The following is a 21,414-nucleotide window of genomic DNA, read 5'->3' on the forward strand; positions in this document are numbered from 1 at the left end:
TAAAATTATATTTATCGATTATTAATCGATTTTGATTTAATCGATAAATAATCGGTTGCGATAATGAAGTATAATGAAATTATAATTATCGATTAATAAACGATTTTGAAATTAATCGATAAATAATCGGTTTCGAAAATTAAATTAATCGATAACATTTAAAAAAATATTTTTTTGTTTATGTAATATAGTACCTACTATTTGTACTTCTGCTTTCCAAGTTATCAAAATCATTTTGGTAGATATACAATACTCATGGTTTAATTTGAAAATTGAGTACTTTCGAACCATAAAGAGATGGAATATTTCCCTGCAACAATTTAACATCGAAATCTTTTATTAATAAAGTTATTTTTTTATTTACATTTGTTTGAACCCTCTTTTCATACAACATAAGTATATTATTACTTTCTCTCCCTCTATCCTTCTCTCTTTCAACATAATCTCTTCGTAACTGAAGAGTTTGGAGAATCCGAAAATATTTGATATTTAGTTAGTTTAAGGTTATGTGGGTCTTGTCCCGAGAGCATACTTAGAGCCGTGATGCACATGTAATATATATACTGCTCTTAATAAAAATAGTCTTGACCACTAAAAATTCCAAGAAATCCTCTTTACTGTACATAATATTACAATTAATACAAGGTCTCTTAGAAAAATATTACTCTCAGTTCCATATCCAGCAAGTGCGTTATAGTTCTTAAAAAAAATTTATATTTTTATGCAAATTTCGTTGAAAAAAAGCTTAACTTGAAATACCAATGACCTCTCAAAAATTTTGCGGTAATTGCAATGCATATTTGGAAACCCCGCATGTACAATAAAAACCACAAATTTATGTATGTTATATAATATACATATGTATATGTCATTATCCATAATAATATCAGCCCAAATTCTGACTAATTTTGCAAAAACTTCAGTATAAAATATACAGAAAAAGTAGTGAATTCTTCGAACCACAGCATTCAATAAAGACTGATAAGGAAAAAGTTCTTGCGGTCGGAGAAATGGCACTCACTCATATAAAAGAGCAAACGATGCCATCGATATGCACAGTTTACTTTCGTTTGTGCTGAACGCGACTAAGAACAAGAAAATGACGGATTATGCAAAAGCCTTCCAAATGCTCTTTCAGAGCCCTTTGGAACCCATCTATACTTGTCGCGACAATGGCAAGTGTATTTTCGAGTTACCGGATTCCCATTATATGGAGTGTGACGGCGGCGTGAAGGAAATGTTGCAGGAACGTTATGCTAATAGCGAGCACATAAGGGTAAATCTGAATTGCATGGAATTACAGTTTTATTTACTTATGTACTTTATTTCCTCCCACATATGTAGTTCGCCCTGCAGGAGCTGCCGTCAAAGCCAGATCTATCGTTCGCTGATAAATTAAGTGTGAAACAAAACTTTTCTCTCTTCAATACGCTACATAAGGAAATTGCAGGCAAACTCATCAGATTGCTGATGGAAGCTGAGGATTTAGATAATTTCCTCAGCTTGTGTGTCTATAGCAGGTAAAATCTTCAGTTTTTTCATCTGAAGGACCCTTATAGGTATGATGTTCTCTTCTGCTTCACAGACATCGTTTGAATGCTATGCTCTTCCAATATTGTTACTCGGTTGCTTTGCTGCATCGCAGAGATACACGTGGCATTTGGGTACCGCCAGTGGCCGAGATCTTTCCAGCAAATTTTATAGAGCCCTCAGCATTTACGAAGATGCGCAAGGCTTTGCAGTTTAAAGGAAATAAAAAGGTAGGTCCGAAAAGTTTATAAACTTATGTGCTCTTACAAGCTTTTGTTGGGTTTAGTGTAGTTCGGTCAGGGCTCATTTAATACGTTCTTGACTTTATACCGACCCTCATTGAGAAAACCGAGATAGTGTCCTTGCACCAAAAAACTAACTTTCGCGGAACGATTTTGAAAATATCTGAAATTTCCTTATGAAGTTATCTGGGATCTGACATAACTGGAGAATGTGATTTATTAAATCATCATTCAGTCACTCTTTAAAAGTATAACTAAGGCTAGTCTAAGATCCATTGATTAGCGACTATTTTTGGTACCATAGGTCCAATTTTTAGACTACTAGAACTTGTCAGTACCTGAAGACTCATTTTTATATAAAAACTTAACCGGTAGATTCAAAGATCCAATATCACCTTCAGCCTTCAAACAATTCGAATCACTGTATCTCAGTCTTAAAAGTCTTTATATAAAAATTAATACAAAAAGCATGAATAATAGTTCTGAATAAGGCACGGGAACGAAGTTTTAAGTCTCCCAGCTAATTTCGGCTAAGCGTGAACCAAAAGCTGACTCCGGTAACATAAGGATTTCCATAAGACAATGGCTCGAGGTTACTTCCGTTGTTAGGCAAGTTCTCATAGATCAAGCCTTCGTATATTTCTTTTCGCATAATCAACATCGTTCTTCTAACACCATTCTTTTACATTTCCCCCACATCATTTAGCCTCACGTACAAATTCCCCATAACTATACCGCCTCCGATCGTGAAATCGAACAACGTTTGGCATATTTTCGTGAAGATATTGGCGTGAATATGCATCACTGGCACTGGCACTTGGTTTATCCGAATAGCGGTACACGCGAGATCATCAACAAGGATCGGCGCGGTGAACTCTTCTACTATATGCATCAACAGATTTTAGCGCGTTACAATGCCGAACGCTTTTGCAATAAACTAGCCAAGGCGCTACCATTAAGTAATCTACGCGAACCCATCGAAGAGGGTTATTATCCGAAATTGTTAGATCATGCGCATCAACGCACCTATCCGGGACGTAGCGGTAATTTGTGTTTGCAAGATGTGAATCGCGAGGACACAACTGTCGAGATTGCCGATATGGAGCGTTGGGCTGATCGCATCTTGGCGGCAATCGATCAGGGTTTCGTTAGAGATGTAAGTTATGCGAAGAATTAAGTAGAAACCAAAATAAGTTAAGACCTTTTCTGCAGTCGCATGGCAACAAGTATATACTGGATGAGGTCACCGGCATCGATATACTGGGCAATATCATTGAGGAATCCGATCTGTCCATCAATGTTCAATACTACGGCAAACTGCATAATATGGGTCACAATTCAATTGCCAGCATACACGATCCAGATCATCGGCATATGGAGGAATTCGGCGTGATTGGACATAATATGACCGCCATGCGTGATCCGGTCTTCTATCGCTGGCACACATACATAAATAATATAATGTTGAAATTCAAAAAACTCTTACCTCCCTACAGTGAGCAACAGCTCAGCTTCAGCGACATCAATTTGCGAGAAATTGAAGTTAGGACGAGCTCATTGAAGGAACCGAATCATTTTGAGACCTTTTGGCAAAACTCCGAAGTTGACTTGGCGGCCGGTTTGGATTTTACCGCCGATAGCGGTTTACATGCCTCGTACACGCATCTCCAACATGCGTCATTCGAGTATTGCTTTGTGGTTGAGAACAACAGTGAGCATGTGAAATGCGGCACTTGTCGAATTTTTCTCTGCCCCATAAAGGATGAAAGTGGCAAGCTCTTAAAATTGGAAGAACAGCGCTTGTTGGCAATTGAATTGGATAAATTTACCGTTAAGCGTAAGTGGTTGCCGATAACACAGCACATATCTGTATTTATTTGCTGCCTCGTTTTTTCCCAGTTTACCCCGGCGAAAACCAATTGAAGCGGCTTTCTGAGGAGTCCTCCGTAACCATTGCTGTTGAGCGCACCTTTGGTCGCACCACCAATAAGGACGCACTGTCTGAAGCGAATCCGGAACTCAACACACGTCTGCACTTCTGCGGTTGCGGTTGGCCGCATTATATGCTGTTGCCTAAAGGTAAAATTCGTGGCCAGCGATTTGATTTGTTTGTCATGATTTCGGATTATGCCGACGATGCGGTCCAGCAGCCGGGCCAGACAAGAGATTGTCATAACTGGTAAGTGTATGTATTAGTGAAGTCGTGAATTGCTTGTGCTTGTGAACTAAACGTGTTGGAATTTCGGCGTAGGTCTTGAGTAACTCAGAGACTACTCATTGCTAGCTGAGTGTGGTTTAGACGTTTGCGGTTAATACACGCATATACTCTTACAGTACATTTATGTGTGTTTTAGTGTCTAACTATATTTGCTCTTTCCAAAACCACAGCGAAGATGTACCTAACGAAGTGTTTGATGAGAATTCCACACTGTGCAATGACAATGCGGCTTCCTTCTGCGGTCTGCGCGACAAGTTGTATCCGGATAAGCGCACGATGGGTTATCCTTTCGACAGACGCTTGCCAGCTGATACTCTTAATGGACTTGTGGAACAATTTGGAAATATGCAAAGAATTGATGTCACTATCACATTCAACGACGAGGTGAGATCAGCCGTCGACGAGGTGGATTTAAATGGAGAAGATATCAGTAGTTTAGCAAGATAGAAAGTGTTCATCTTGCGCTGTTTAAGATTATCAAATATTAATCATGACTAAAAGTTAATTAAATCAAGACTTTAATCACTTTCAAATTGGTCCAGTTATCCAAAACCACTTGTTTCATTTTTTTAATACACTCAAAATTACAGTATAATCATATGACTGCTAAGTGACCTATTTCTATGTTCTGTCGGATATATTTGTGAGCAGAGGTTGCCACCTGATAGAATTTGTTGTGCAGCTAAATGTTGAAAAAGTTTAAGGCAAAAAAATTCTTCGCTAAAAACCAAAATAAAGCACTTAAAATTTTTTAAATATTTTTGAGAGTGTTGCCATCTTTCTAAAAAAAAAATATAAAGTTAATAAGATAAAAGAATATTGTAACAAATTTATTCGCTAAAAACCAAAACAAAGCACTAAAATTTTTTTAAATATTTTTGAGAAGGGTTGCCATCTTTGTAAAAAAAGTTATAAAGTTTATATGATAAAGGAATATTATAAGAAATTTCTTCGCTAAAAATAAAGTAAAGCACTTAAAATTTTTATAATATTTTTGAAAAGGGTTGCCATCTTTGTAAAAAAAAATATAAAGTTGATATGATAAAGGCATATTGTAACAATTATTTGGCTATTAAACTTTAGAAGTTTAAGAAAAGCTGCATCTGAAAAATATGGAGCATAGGTTGCCACCTAAAAATTTAATTTTTTTTAATTTATGAAAAGGGTTACTTAAAAAACTTTAAATAAATTTAGAAAGCATTGCCGTCTTTGTATTAAAATTATTTCAATTAAATTTATATCACAATGGTTATGAAATTGAAAGAAAGTTACTGCAATAGAAGAATTGTAATATTGCCATCTGTCTAAAATTTATTAAATAGCAGTTAATATCATAAAAATGCATTATGAAAATATGGGTATCAAATTAGGGTAGTTTGAAAAGATTAAAGAGTATATATTTTGATACAGAGTTGCCACATGTTTACATTTTTCGCTCGATTTTTTCGTAAAATTAGTTAAAACAAGTAAGGAAGGGCTAAGCTCGGGTGTCACCGAACATTTTATACTCTCACATGATAAAGTGATAATCGAGATTTCATTATCCGTCATTTACATATTTTTTTATTTTGCTGTAAAATTAATTAGAATTAAATTCTGAGAGATTTACCGATATTTTCGGTGAAAAATTAGGTTAGGTTAGGTAAGGTTAGGCACTGAGTTCTTCGTGTTCGATATAAGTGACCTTGAAAAGTTATATATATATATATATATATGTGTAAAGTTTTATTCCGCTATCATCATTTGTTCCTAATGTGTATATTATAAAGAGAAGGCATCAGATGGAATTCAAAATAGCGTTATATTGGAAGAAGGCGTGGTTGTGAACCGATTTCACCCATATTTCGTACATGTCATCAGGGTGTTAAGGAAATATTATATACCGAATTTCATTGAAATCGGTGGAGTAGTTCCTGAGATATGGTTTTTGGTCCATAAGTGGGCGACGCCACGCCCATTTTCAATTTTAAAAAAAAGCCTGGGTGCAGCTTCCTTCTGCCATTTCTTCCGTAAAATTTAGTGTTTCTGACGTTTTTTGTTAGTCGGTAAACGCACTTTTAGTGATTTTCAACATACCCTTTGTATGGGAGGTGGGGGTGGTTATTATCCGATTTCTTCTATTTTTGAACTGTATATGGAGATGCCTGAAGGAAACGATTCTGTAGAGTTTGGTTGACATAGCTATAGCAGTTTCCGAGATATATACAAAAAACTTTTTAGGTGGCGGGGCTACGCTCACTTTTCCAAAAAAATTACGTCCAAATATGCCCCTCCCTAATGTGATCGTTTGTGCCAAATTTCATTTTAATATCTTTATTTATGGCTTAGTTATGACACTTTATAAGTTTTCGGTTTCCGCCATTTTGTGGGCGTGGCAGTGGGCCGATTTTTCCCATCTTCGAACTTAACCTTCTTATGGAGCCAGGAAATACGTGTTCCAAGTTTCATCATGATATCTCAATTTTTACTCAAGTTACTGCTTGCACGGACGGACAGACAGACATCCGGATTTCAACTCTACTCGTCACCCTGATCACTTTGGTATATATAAGCCTATATCTGACTCTTTTAGTTTTAGGACTTACAAACAACCGTTATGTGAACAAAACTATAATACTCTCGTTAGCAACTTTGTTGCGAGAGTATAAAAACGAAAGAATTAATGAAGGTCTTGCCTCATGCAGGAACTTCTACACATGACTCCATCCTCCAATTCTCCAGGACAGTTCTACCAATTTAGAAAAATAAATTTTTTAAATTATATTTTTTATTAAATTACATTTTGTTACAAATATCATTTACCCAATTGCAGTTTTCGGCTGCTTTGTTGTCACAATATATATACATATATACATATGTACATATGTACATATGTACATATATTTTACACAATCATAAATTTCTTCAGTTGAAGCACATAGCTTTAAATTAATTGAAGAACCAAACGCAATCAAAATTTATATTTTTATGCAATTTGCTTTTTATGCATACAGTCCCTAAACTACTTAGCCCCTCAAAGGCTTCAAGCTCACTCATAACAAAAGAAACCATACATAACTTTTACATAACATATGCTGACTTATGCTTACATATGCCTATTTATAGAAAGCATAATTAGACAACAACATGGTATCCATGGTGAGCTGCGGTTACTCAGCTTAAATATTTTTACACACAAGCATATGCATTTAGTAGACCAAACCGTATAGTCTTCCTAACCCAATTGAAGCTAACGCCACAAACAAAGCAGAAATTACTTAAGCATACTGCCATGTAAGCCCTCGGACTGACCGTTGGGTGGCGGAGCGACAAAATGGAATTTAATTTGGTTGACCACATGGAAAATTGCTTGTAAATATTAGCTCTGTATGAGTGCCACTAACGGAACATATGTTGTTGCCACAATAAGGTTGTAATATGGTGTATAAACATAAATTCGCTGATGGAATGTGAATAAAGGAGGGCGTTCAAACGTAGAATTGATGTAATTATATGTATGAGTATACGTATTAATGTATGGCACTGTTTGGTTTGCGAATGAATTTTTTTTTTCACATGTGAACTTTTTCCACCAAATTCAGTATATGAACAAAATTATACAAATATTGCGGAGTATGACAACTGTTTGAGTCATGACTTGTAGTATCGCGTTTAGTCTACCATATAAATAATGAAAATATAAGGAAGGAACTATCTATAAGTTACTGAAGGTACACTTAGGACACCAATACTCGATGAGACTGGTCTTGAAGTACTTGAAAGGCAGATAATATGCAGAAAACATATATAGTACGATGGCCCACTGTTCTGTGAATGGTACAGTAATCTGCAGGCTGTCTAAAACAACTATTTTCAAAGTGACAAAGCACTTGTCCATAAAGGGTGATGCACTGATCATAGCGACCCCTCAGCTTTTCGTTACCATTTCTGTAGTATGATTTGTCCCTTGCTTCAAAACAGTCTGCAGTTTCAGCGATCACCTCTTCATTCGAAAAAAATTTCTTCCTACCAAGCATTCTTTTGAAAACAGAGGACAGAAAATTCTCACTGGATGCCAGATCTGGAAAATACAGTGAATGCGGAACCAATTTGTAACTCTATTCATGGATATTTGATATCATTTTTGTCGACTTGTGACACGGTGTGTTGTCTTGTTTTGGTGAAACAGCACATTTTCTTAGATCCGGCCGTTTTTCGGATATTTCCCTTTCAAACGGTCCAATAACGCTATGTGAGTAAAGTCGTTGTTGATGGTCCTTTCTTTTTCAAAGTAATCAATAAAAATTAATCCATTTGCATCTCCAAATACAGCCCCCTTAACCTTGCCAACCGACTGCTGCATTTTTCCACTCTTGGATACATGATTAGAGATTTGTTAGTCCGGGTCAAATTTGATCAGATAATGGTTCCGATATGAACTGTTATCAACACATTTCTCAAATATCTGACCTCAGGAAGAGCTCGTGTGTACATGTTTTTAACATACTAACATCCTCGTTAAAGGGTTCGAAATTGCGGATTATTTGAGTGAGAACCATCCTTAATAAGTAAAAAAAGGCTTTAACTTGGATATATAGAATAAATCATATACTATTTGTGAGTTGTCAACAAGAAGCATTTATCAATTATGTATAGGCAATAAAACATGGAATATTAAATTATGCCCAGTTAGCTTGAAAAATTACAATTATTTTCAAAACAACTATCAACTTGGATAATAGATGTGAGTTTTCCCAATTTTTTTGGAAATGCAGAAAATACTTCCGCACTTTATCATTCTTCATAAATAACCTAAATCGACCCTTTTCATATTTAATTGTAATTGAAAGCTATTTCACTTTTTTCCTCGCCGTTATTTTATCCCACTTTCACTCTCAATCAACGTCAAAATTACTTTTACTTTTCCGAAGGAAAGTGGTGACGCATGAGAATCGAAGAAATGACGAGTTTTGCGCGCTTAAAGAAAGCAATGTTACAATGCACAGCAAACTGTCAATCTCAAGTTGCAGAAACACAAGAAAAGGCGCAAAACAAATAACAGAAACAGAACAGAAATGGCCAACCCTTTGCCTTAAGGCACAGAAAGTATTAGGCGCTTTACTTTGTAGAAATAGATGAAAAAGCAGAAAAAAAATATTTACAAAAATATATATATTTATGTGTACAACAGTACAGTCTTTATGTGTATATAACTATGTATATATGTAAAGTATATGCATGCAACATGTCGGCATTAGTTAATAATCGTAAAAGTAGCTTAACATATTTGCTTTTTTAGCCTCAGGCCTTGTCTGCAGCTATTGACTCGTGTATCACTCATCAACAATTTTCTCTTTTTCTGAACGGTTTTTTGTACGCTCACTGCCTAAACTAGGACGAAATTGCTGGGTAAATCCTTAGACAGCTTTAGATGCCAGTAATGGTTAGCTGCAGTCGTCGAAATTTTCCTACAACAGTAAATGCGAAAGCATGTAAGTATTTGATCACTAATGCTGGTTGCTTGTCTGACCTTGAAAGTCATACTGGTGAGATAAGAAGTAGAAAGAGACTTACGAAAAATAAAAGTTAAACGGAAACCCAATTTTTCAAATTTAAGCTCACTTGTGTTTCAAAAAGTATTGTTGTTGTCTGGAGTTTTTCAAAGTTAAGTTTTTGCTTATTGCAGAAGAGAAAGGACGCTCAACTGTATAGCTGAATAAAATACTTGCAAATTGAAGAAGTTAATTTCCAAATGTCTTATGTACGTATATATGTATGCCAATATAACAAAGAATATAAGTAAAGAGAAAAAAAAATTTACAGTGAATCATAGACCTAATGCTAGGTTTCCATTTTACATTAGGGTGTATCGAAAATTTTAACTGAATTTATTAATTACTTAACGTTAATCACACAAACTCGTGTTAATGGATCATTTTGATGTTTCCCATAAACTCTTCACCAAAACACAAAGTTAAGCTGATATAATATTTTTCTTGAGATCGGTTTGAACACCTCTTTTTTCAAGTTTTGATAGCTACTCATAAAATCCAACTTCAGATTATGAAACTCTTTCCTTCAGATCGCCTTAAACACCATTTTTTTTAAGATTTGAGAAAATTTTTCTTTTGGATCTCTTCATAAACTCTGAGTTAAGTTAAAGAAAACTTTTCTTCAGATCGTATTCAAATCTACTTTTTTCAAGTTGTAGCCCATACTCATAAGCTACGAGTTTAGTTAATGATTTTTTCTGTTCAGATCATCTTAAGCCTCAAGGTCTACAAATAAACTCCGAGTTGAACTTATGAAAATTTTTTCTTCGAATCGCCTTATCCCAGCTAACTAGTCATAAACTTCGATTTTAGCTTACGAAAATGTTTCCCTCGGTTCGTCTTAAGCAATGCATTTTTGCAGTTTTACTATTAACTCATAACCCAAGTTTTTCAAGGTTAGCTCATTTGCAATCCAAGAGTTGTTGACCACCCTAATGCATTTTTTCAAGAGCTTGATACTTTTTTTGCTTTTTAAAGAAAAGAACGCATAAAATTTGCAAATCTCTGCTTCTTTATTTGAAACGTTAGATTGGTTCAGACATTTACTTTTTGAAGATAATTTCATGTAAGCAAATGATAAGTCGGCTGCGTCTTAGGTGGTCCATAGACCAATTTTGGGCATTTTAGCATTTCGGCCGGATAGCCCGAATTTCAACTGTATTTAATGTTTTTACTTCCAAAGCTGGAAACTCGAGCTTTATTTCATTTTGACTTTAAAGACTTGACACCCCACAAAAAATAGTTTAAGGCGTTAAATTTTTTTCGCATGATCTTGGTGGCCAACTTACTCCATTTCTTCAGATGAATTGTTGTCCGAAGTTTTTCCTCAAAATGGCCATAGAATCGCGAGCTGTGTGGCCTTCAGCGCATCTTGTTGAAACCACATGTAAGATCCAATGTTCAGTTCTTCCATTTTGGCAACCTCTTGTTTGCATCGAAAACGATACGATCGCCATCACGTACGTTTAACAGCATCTTTGAAAAATACGGCCAATGATTCCACTTCAGCGTTACAAACCACACCAAACAGTGCATTTTTCTGCATGGGCATTCTTGATACGGCTTCTGGTTGCTCTTCACCCCAATGCGGCAATTATGGATTATTTACGTAGCCATTCAACCAGAAATGAGCCTCATCGCTGAACAAATTTGTCGATAAAGAAAGAACTGAGAATTCGATTTTGGTAATAAAATTCATGATTGCAAGCGTTTATGCTCGAGTAAGTCTATTCATGATGAAATGTCAAAAGCATACTGAGCATCTTCTCTTTTGACACCTGAATCCCAAAAGTGATCTGTCAAATATTAATGCATGAAAAAGAATTCAAAAAAATCACCGTTATTTGTGTAATGATATGCTTTGTATAACTTTCGGTGCTCTTTTTTTCGACAATCTCCATCAGTCATCTTTCAGCTGCCTTGTAATTAAAAACTTTTGCACACTTCTATTTACTTTTGTGCTTTGCTTTTTTCAAGTTCTACTTTTGCAATTTATATAAAGGGTGTTATTTATGGAATCATACAAATTTTAATTCAATTAAAAAAACGGAATTTTTCATCTTTTGGTTTCAAAAGCTTAAAATTTTTATATATAATAGGGATCTGCTCAGAGATACCGTCAGTAATAGCTGCTATTATTAACAAAGACTCATTATTAACATAGATTCCCACAAAAAATAGTCTTAAGAGACCAAAAACTTCACATAGGTTATCTATAGGTTATCCCCATACCTTCGTCTTAAATACCAGCAAGCAAAAATACTTCACTTCAAGCGCGCCTGAAGAGCAACTGCAGTATTCCCTTTACAGCAAATAGAATTTAGTAATCCTCCTTCGATTATCTATACCTCTGAATAAACACCTTATACATTTCTAAGTCAACTTATATTCTTTGCATACCCAAATTCGTCCACTTCATTACGAGTGTGCCTTCCTTTATGCGCGAGCGTAGCTCGGAAGTGGAATATAAAAGACATTCCTAAAACTCATTTCATTAGCGTTATTTGCCGAAAACAAAGCAAAGTCACTTTTTCGTGACAAATTTTTCCTGCTTCTGTTTCTACACACTTTTAATGAGTGTTAGGAGACTGATATAAAATATTACTTAGCAGCGTACTTAGATTTAATGCGAAAAGCGACATTTCGGTAGAAAAGCTTTATATTAAAAAGTGCTCTAAAGTTAAAAAAAATCTAGCTTTAAGCGTTGCCAAAGAGCGGTATTAAAGCGTAATGTAAAAATATCGGATTTTTTTAAATTTCAAAAAAATACATAACTATAAATACAACGGTTGATAGAAATAGAGGAACTGTTTTCAATAACCTTCTCTTGAAAGATCAAATGTGAGTCATGTCAAACTGTCACTGAAGCTGCTTGACCTTCTTAATCGGCATCGCTTCGCTATGGGCTCTTGAGAAGTTCCAAGAAGATCCGACGTTTTCGAGCCAATTTTTTTCAGCGAATTTTTTTTTTGACTTAATGGCTCAAGAGGTGCCATTTCATCTAGAAAAAACAACGGTTTGGTGTGGTTCGTGAGCCGGTGGAACCATCGGACAATATATCTTCAAAAATGATGCCGTTGAGAACGTAATCGTGAATGCAGACCGTTATCGCGCCATGATAACCGCCTATTTGATAATTGAAGTTCCTGATCTCTGCGGCATTTGGTTTCAACAAGAACTTCCCACACATCACATCAACCAATGGATTTATTGAAAGAACGCTTTGGTGAGCAGATAATTTCACGTTTTGGGCCGGTCGATTAGCCACCAAGATCGTACAATATCACACCGTTCGACTTTTTTCTGTAGGGATATGTAAAATTTAAAGTCTATGCGGACAATGCCGATTCGATTTAAGCCTTGGAGCAAAAGATCTCGCATGTCTTTCGCCAGTCACCAGTCGAAATTCAATTGAAAGTTGAACTCAGTGGATGGATCATCTGAGACCTAGCCGCGGCCAACATTTTAAAGAGATAATCTTCAAAAAATAAGTGCCAAAGAATGTTCTTTCGAATGATTACAAACATTCCCTATTAAATTTGAAGTTTCTGTGTTTTTTCTTTAAAAAAAAGTATGGAAAAGTATCGAAATCTGTCATATGAAAGATATTTATATGCAAGTTAACATTCTAAAAATACATAAAATAATCCAAAAGCAAAAAAAAATATACTGAAATAAACAAGTTTTTTACCAAAAAAAACAATTTTCTTCAACAAGATAAAACCTCACGCAACCATAACAATATTTTGCACATTTGAAATCTCTCGTAAGCAAATTAAACTTCTCTTTCACTTCCAACATTGTCAATTATTTTAATTTTCTGCTCTATTTTCTTTATCAACTTGGCTTAAGATATTTCCCGTGTTAAGCCACTTAATTTCTGGCAACCAAAATTTTCCGCGAAACCGAAGTAAAACCACAAAAACATATAATTCTGCAACTTCAAACGAATTTAAATTGCTTTTCTTTCCACTTTCGTTGGCAAATGCGATTACAACAACTGATAGCAGCAACAACCAAAAACAATATGGCAACTACAGTGACAACCGAGCGACAAGAGTACGCGTGTCTCGTGCCACCTACCGTTACCCACTTAGCATGTGCCATATTTTGTAGAGATGTATGTATGTAGGCGTGTTTGACAGCGTATTTGTCTGTATATGTATATGTATATTTGGGGGTGTGTGTGCATAGCGGATGAACTCAAATCCTTTTGCGCAGTCATGGCGACAATATCAATTTTTCGCTTATTTGCACTGCACAATTCTATTTTAGTAATGCATACAGCTAGTTGGTAACTATATGCACGAGTATTTGTGTGTTTTATATATATATATTTGTATATGCTTTTATGTGCGTATATATATGCATAGTTATATTTGTACAAATCCTTGCATATTTGACATTCTGGCATCATTGCTCGCTGCCACGCCCCACCAACACGTGTAGCGTTAACAATATGGCTGCCACGTGGAGCTTTTAGCTCGAAACCGTTTGCAATTTATACTGAAAATTCTCTTTCCACTTTTGCTTTGGGGAATTTTCATTACGCGGATTTTAAATAAAATTTTCCAATTTTCAAATATGGAACACAGACGCGTGTGGAAACTCTAAGCGGGTTAAAACACAAACATACTCAGATACACATACTCACATATATACACACACACATATGCGTCTACTATCTAAATTCTGTTAAATGTAATCCGCCTTGAGCGTAACCCATTGCGACTATCCGATTGCCTGCCTTACGGCCGGTAACAAACCAAACCTCCGCGGGCCATATTTCCACTCAGCAGGCATTAGTGGGCATTTAGTGGCAACGCTGCGTAAATATTTCCATCCATACACACTCCCCTGCCACTACTCAAACTCCAATATATATTTCGGATAATCAAATGTCTTCTCCAAACCGCTTTTACAAGGGTCTGGAACGTCCTTTAAATTGGCTTTTCTGTATATGAAAAAAAGTTCGCTCTCCTTAAGGTCTACATGTGAGATGCATAAGCGAGATATGCTCGCACTTGTTTGTTTATATTGTAAATTGTTGACACCCTTCTTCACTTGACTCGAAGTAAATTTGTAGTTATGCGCCATTTTTTCATACTCAAAGTGCCAATAAAGCCGGCTAAGTAATGCAGCAAAAGCCTCTGGCAACAACTTAGCTGATGGTGTAAGGTGGTGGAAGTGTTGTATATCTAGGCGCTCAGTGCCACTTATCAACTCACTTAGTAAAGCCCACGCGTTTGCGCGAGGTTTTAAAGTATTTTTGATAATGAATGTATTAGGGTAGTCCTATTATTGTTTACCATGTTGGGGATAATGTCTACATTTTTATCGTATCTCCATAAGTTTTGTTGTATTTGTAACAGTATAAAATTTTACTCATATTAATACGAATCTGTCTCGAACATAACTGTAGTGGTAGAAAGTTAGCTCTCAAGGATATGAAACATTGGTGGTTGATATATTGAACCTAATAGAATAGAAGAAAGCCAACAGATACTTTAAGGAAGTGCATGATTGTCCTTCTAGGACAGAGAAAAAACTCTGCTTCCACGAATAGAAAACCAAAAAAAGATTAATTCAGAACAAATGAAAATATGTAAAAACAGATTTTTATAGAATAGGTTATCAGACCTCTAGTAAATTAAGTTATATGCCCTGAGCACGTCATACTACATTTGCCACGAAGGAAGTACTTCTGTATAAACTATATATTAGATCTAAGCAAAGTTATCTGTATCTCGCATATGGATTATGCCATATTCCAAACATGTTTGAGGTCTTGTTTCTGTAACAGCCAGGTGATGAATAGACGGTCACCACCACGGTAGCGTCAAATAAAGACGGCCGTGGTCGAATTGAGGATTGACGATCAGAAAAGTTTTGCTTTGTGCTTGGTGATGTTGGCAGGGAATAGACTACTCTCAGCTGCTACTCTAAGACCAAAGTCTTACTATGGACCTCTTCCATTAAAAGTGAGACCGTATGAAGGAATGAATCGCCCAGAAGAAGCCAATTTTGGCCAATAGAATATGAAACTTCTTCCATCAGAAACACGCCACATATATGTAGTACATATATAGGGGACTCATCAGTAACTACCGTAGCTTTGTTGTTAGATTTTTATGCATTCACTTTATAGCTTGGTCGTAGCATTCAATTCTTACTACCTCGTTCAAGGTATCGAACTATGAAGGCGCCAATATGAATTAGGTTCCAAAATCCAACAAGTTAGCGAAGAAAACATTTTTATTTCATAATTTAAATAATTGTTGAAGTTGATCCATTTTTATGAAACACACTAATCTATGAGTAGTACAAAGTCTTCAAAGACAGTCAAGAGATCGTTGAAGATATGCCTCGTTCTGTGCGATCTTCAACCTCTTCAGTTGATAAATTATTTGTAATCAAAAATGAAGGATGTAATGCTTGAAAATCGTCAGACAAGTGTTGGAGAGACGGCAGCAGAGCTCGACATCTAGTCAGTTCGAATGATTTTAGAGGATATTTTGGGTAAGAAACGCGTTCTTGCCCAACTCGTCCCGGTAAAGCTGAGTTTTCAAAAAATAAATACTGTAAAAAGGTCTTTTTGGACTTGTTTCGTACGAATTCCGATTCGACATTCATGAAGAGCATTATAACGCTCGAAGAGACATGAGACTACGACAAGGCCGCTCAAAAATCAAGGTTATTTAATGTGTCAGAACCTCCAATATTAGACTACTTTAGCTATATGGCAACTAAATTTCATACAAACTGACCGCTCAAATCCACGTTCTGGTACGAAAATTTTTTTATTGGGCAACATATACACCCTGACAAAAAAGTATCGGGAATTCTTCATTTCAGCTTTGTTTAGCATCGAATACATTTCATATTACGATTTGTTTTATAGAGAGATGTATGTATAAAAGCCTCATACTACCAGTACTATTTGAGTGACTTGACTGCAAACACACGCAATCTAAGTTTCTTATACCTTCTTAAACAAGTCATAATTTGAAACTTTTAAGCAATTTGCTTAACAAATGTTTACTCAGTACTCTCACAAAATGTTTTATTACCAACTAAGACAACTAGCTGCACTGCAATTAATAAATTATTGCCAAAATAACAAATAACATATGCGCCTTTCAGACCTTTTCCATCAATTATGAATTCCCGAATGGTTTCCTGCTGCTTTAGTTGCTATTTAATTTATAATTATAATATATGTATATACTCTTGTGCTGCCTGTCAGTTAAGGCAACTTTTTAATCACTTAAAATACCAACACTTTATTACATAGAAACATATACCAGCAGAGTTGTAATATTTGCATGTATTTGTAAACTTTTAATGACAACATTTGTACAATTTCAAATCGGAATTCGAAATCATTGTCACGACCCTGAACAGTATTTACAGCGCAAGAATCTGACAACAACACAGGCAGCACAGAAACGTGATTAATCAGCAATTTAGCGAACAATGCGCACGGTAAATGTAAACAGACTTATGCAAAATGTCGAACTGAAAATTATTTAATTATTCCAGTATATTTATAAACGCAAAAGTGTGAATTTTCTTTGGAAACAATAAACAGCATTATTTTTGTAATTAATAATTTCCGAAAAGAAACTATAAGCATCGTGCAGTGCATTTTTAGCTCGCTTGTGGTATTTTTAATAATATTATTTCAGTGGAATTTATATTTTTATTGCATTATTGAGAATATTTTGTGCAATATTATGAACACTTTATTTGATTTTGCAATAATTTGATGGAGCGTTGGAATTTATTTTGTACTAAATGGCTGATACGCACGTAAGTATATTTGTGTGTGTGTATGTCGAAATTAACGTGTGGTGTATGCGCTTAATTTCATTAACATGTTGTTTTGATATGTGTTAATAAAACATAAAACATTTTTTTTTTGCCTGTAAGCCTGAAAAGTATAAGCAGCGGTATTTTTAAATGCCTGGTTACTCATACGCCTTGGTGTCAGTTTCATTTTTCATCTATAAATTAATTATTTTTGGTGAATACAAACCACAAGCATTTTAACTATTGTTTTTACATGTCGCGTGTTATTAAGTAGAAACCACGTCAGCAATTTCGAATGAGAGACACGGTCGAATGACAGTGCGTATGAGTAACATAAATGAATATATTCTGGCACATTCACGCAATTGCAGAAAGGAATTCATTTAATTTAAAATTATTATGGAATTATGACAGCAGCTGCGTATAATTATTTATTAATAAAACAATATCTTAAATGTGCCTATTAATATTAGGGTGGTACTTAAGTGTAAGAAGAAAATGTTTAAAGCAGTTATTCGAATGTAATACTAAGGATTGTAACTATTATAGTCAGAAATGAGACATATAACTTTGTCTCGAATAGCGCAGACTAAGGCTTGATGCATGGAGGTCACAGTTCAGATTAAAAAAAAAACGAAAAATTCAAAAATTTTAATAAGATATATAACTATTTCAGATTCAGACATTTCGTATAACGAAACGAAACGAAAAGTTAACTTAAGGTCACAAATTTACATTTTTGGCCTTGCCTTGAGTGAGTTTATTTGATATTAAGGTCCGCCCTAATGTATAAACATTTTAAAAATATTTAAATTAATTTGTTTAAAGAGTATTGTCAATAAAGTAAAAAAATATAACGAAGTTTTTAATTTTTATAATGAAAACAGAGTTGCCACCTGTACAATAAATAAAGTATAATACATAAAATTAAAAAAAAAAATTAACTGAATGAAAATAGATGTATTTGGTAAACATACACACAAATAGAGTTGCCACTTAAGTTAGGTATAGAGTTGCCACCTGTCTCAAATAGCAGAAACAGCGAAATATTATTAAAAATATGCTAACTGCAAGGTCCTTTAGTATCTAGGATTGCAAGATATTTAGAAATAGAGTTGCCACCTATCGAAAGTAGCAGAATTAGTCGAATTAAAAAGTATACGAAAAGTAATTAATCCATAAATGTACTGCAGAGTTGCTATCTGTATATTTAACGGGAAATACAAATGCATATGTGAATAAGAAAAAACAGGAAATTAAAAAAAAATTAGGTAAAGAGTTGCCACCTCTTTCAAATAGCAGAACTAACCAAAAAAGTTATTAAAATTTTGCTAATGTAATGCAGTTTGGAATTGAAAAAATAAAACCATTTAGAACTAGTGTTGCCACCTGTCGAAAAAATTATTTAAATAGTCTTCACCAAAAGATATACTAAAGAGTTGCCAACTGTCAATTTAACGCGAAATACATACAAATTTAAAATAAAAACAATTTCCAAAAGTTTTTCGCTTTCTTTGAGAAAAAGCTTCAGCTGATCTCATTCAGTTGAGTTGTTCGACAAGATTGAACTTTCTGACTTACTAACATCATTAAAACCAATACAATCTAAATATTGCGATGCTGATCATACAGAGGAAGCACGCACTATTTACATTACAATGTTTATTTTCATTTGGCTTTTCATTTCCGTTTTCATGCGATACAAAAGCCAAAAGTAGCAAAGTCTATTTAATTAATGCCAAGGCAATGTCACTGCCGACTGTTTGTTTTCATTTGTAAGCACATGCAGCCACTTGCATATACATATGTATATACATATGTTTATAAGCAAATATCAATAAGTGTCTAAGCATGGCTGGCTGAGGAAAACATCAAATATAAGCACAGCAAACTACACAAGAAAATAATAATAATGACAAAGCCATACAATATTTGGTGGCTCTTGAGAACTTCACTCAATTGATTTTCTGCTAAAAGTGGCATGAATAAGTAAGACGAAAAATGTATTCAAAAGAAAAATTGGAAAACGCAAAGTGGTCTATGAATGAATATACTAAATGTATCTTAATAAATAATTATAATATAACAAAAAAAAAACAGCGAAAGTTCGGGACAACAGGGCACTTTGTTTTCGATTTTTTTGGCATACTGCTCATTGGGAATATGGATTGCTCGGAAATGGGGATTGCTCCTCATATGCTGTACACAGCTCCTTATTCAAAAATTAATAAATTTTTCTAGTTGAAGAAACACACTCAGTGTAATATTCCATTTTTTTTTCAAATTTCGATAGGTTATACTCTAACCTATACCTCAGAAAAACAATTTGAAACCCACAAACAGAACCTCTACTGAATTCACCACATATACATTTACAATTTACAAGAACAAATTTAAAGCCACCAACAGAATCGCTACTGAATCCAGCACTCCTAACTCCCCACTCATACATTTACCATTTACAAGAACAATTCACTGAAACCCACCAACAGAACATCTACTGAATTCACCACTTAAAACTCACCACTTAACATTAACAAATTACCAGAAAAAATTTAAACCCACCAACAGAACCTATGAATTTACTACTTACACATTTACAATTTTCAAATAAAAAATTAGAAACCCACCAACAGAACATCTACTGAATTCACCACACTTAACTCACCACTTATACATTTACAATTTTCAAAAAAAAAATTGAAACCCACCAACAGAATATCTACTGAATTCACCACACTTAACTCACCACTTATACATTTCCAATTTTTAATAATAATTTGAAACCCACCAACAGAACATCTACTGAATTCACCACTCTTATTTCACCACTCCCACATTTACATTTGCTTTTGAGGTGAACTCAGTTTTCAAAGTTCTACATAAAGAACCAAACTGTTCAAGTTATAGTACTTACTTTATAGTTTTTATCACCCATAACTACATTCATACAGGGAGTGTTGAAACAAAAGGCAAGGTAAGAATTTCAAGCAACTGTACCTGGTTTAAGGTACGTTTCAAATACACCAGAGCTTCAAAAATAATCTTAACTAATGCAGCCGGAGACCCAGAAATTTATATTTACTTAATAAGCGTATATTTTTGTATATCAAAAGTTTGGGAAAAATAATTACTTACACGTTCTCATGTTTAGGGTAAAAGCAAATTCAAAATACACACATATTCAAAATATTTTGATTGAACTCATTGGATAAGGCACTTATTAAAAATTGCAGCAATTTGAAAATTCCAGACAGCAGCCAGCAGCCAGCGATTACTCACTCACTCAGCTTGCCACAGCGCCAAAGTAAATAGAGCACAAATACGCGAAAATCGCATTAAAACTCATTGATTTATGAGCGCATAGAAATAACAAAAATTTGACGGCGTAATAGACTAAATGGCCAGAACATTCATCAAAATTTACGACTCCAACGAATTTGATTTTTTGACTGCCCACAGCCTACAAACGACGGGGGCCAGAGTGCGGCATGTGGCAACACTGCATTGCTTTTACGGCCGCTTCCTTCTACACCCAAAATCGCTTTGTAAGCAAGCGCCAAGTATATGCGTATGTGTATGGGCAATAAAGTTCAAGTGCATAGCGGCATTTTGTATTTACACAAGCCGTGTGGCAGCCTTGCCATTCAAAAAGTGTTTACTTTGAGATTTTCACTTTTTGCATTTGCACTGTCTGTATGTATGTAGCCAGTGCCCAGTTTGTAATTTTGCAGTATAAATATAATTTTTTTTTATTCTTCGCTTGCAGCTTCAAAGTGGCGCTGCGTTAATGGATATTCCTGCAGAATTGCAAAATATTTATTTCGCGTTTGTTTGAATAATGCGCGTTTTTCATTGACAGCAGCGCGTCGGCCTCCCAGCTTTTTGGTCAATATTTTTGTGTATTTCTTTATTGTTACTGTTTTGTTTGTGTGCTTCAAAGCAACTTGTGTGTTTTCAGCGAAATGTGTTGTGTAATTATCAGCGTGAATGGCAACAAACGGACTTTGAAATGAACTAACTTTCCAGTGGCATAAACGAAATGGTTGTTAAAAATTTTATTACGAACTTAATTACGAGC

At 34.9% G+C, this 21,414-nt stretch overlaps 2 protein-coding genes across 3 annotated transcripts in view; one reads left to right on the top strand and one right to left on the bottom strand.

Annotated features, from left to right (window-relative positions):
* The window catches only part of LOC105227793 (potassium voltage-gated channel subfamily H member 8), a 177,879-nt gene that overhangs the window by 114,794 nt on the left and 41,671 nt on the right, over positions 1–21,414 (bottom strand). The window lies entirely within an intron of this gene.
* LOC105227782 (phenoloxidase 2) lies at positions 43–5,241 on the top strand. Of its 2 annotated transcripts, XR_007422061.1 has the most exons (8): positions 43–1,276; positions 1,345–1,520; positions 1,586–1,760; positions 2,479–2,928; positions 2,985–3,609; positions 3,672–3,951; positions 4,161–4,526; positions 4,581–5,241. XR_007422061.1 is itself a non-coding variant. In XM_011207292.3 (7 exons), the coding sequence occupies exons 1-7, from the start codon at positions 1,052–1,054 to the stop codon at positions 4,435–4,437; spliced, it is 2,208 nt and encodes a 735-aa protein (XP_011205594.3). In that variant the 5' UTR covers positions 43–1,051; the 3' UTR covers positions 4,438–4,528. The 2 variants fall into 2 exon arrangements, 1 of the variants encoding a protein (XP_011205594.3); XM_011207292.3 differs by lacking the exon at positions 4,581–5,241 and having other exon boundaries at positions 4,161–4,528.

This window comes from Bactrocera dorsalis, chromosome 3, assembly GCF_023373825.1.
Source record: "Bactrocera dorsalis isolate Fly_Bdor chromosome 3, ASM2337382v1, whole genome shotgun sequence".
Taxonomy (NCBI): Eukaryota; Metazoa; Arthropoda; class Insecta; order Diptera; family Tephritidae; genus Bactrocera; species Bactrocera dorsalis.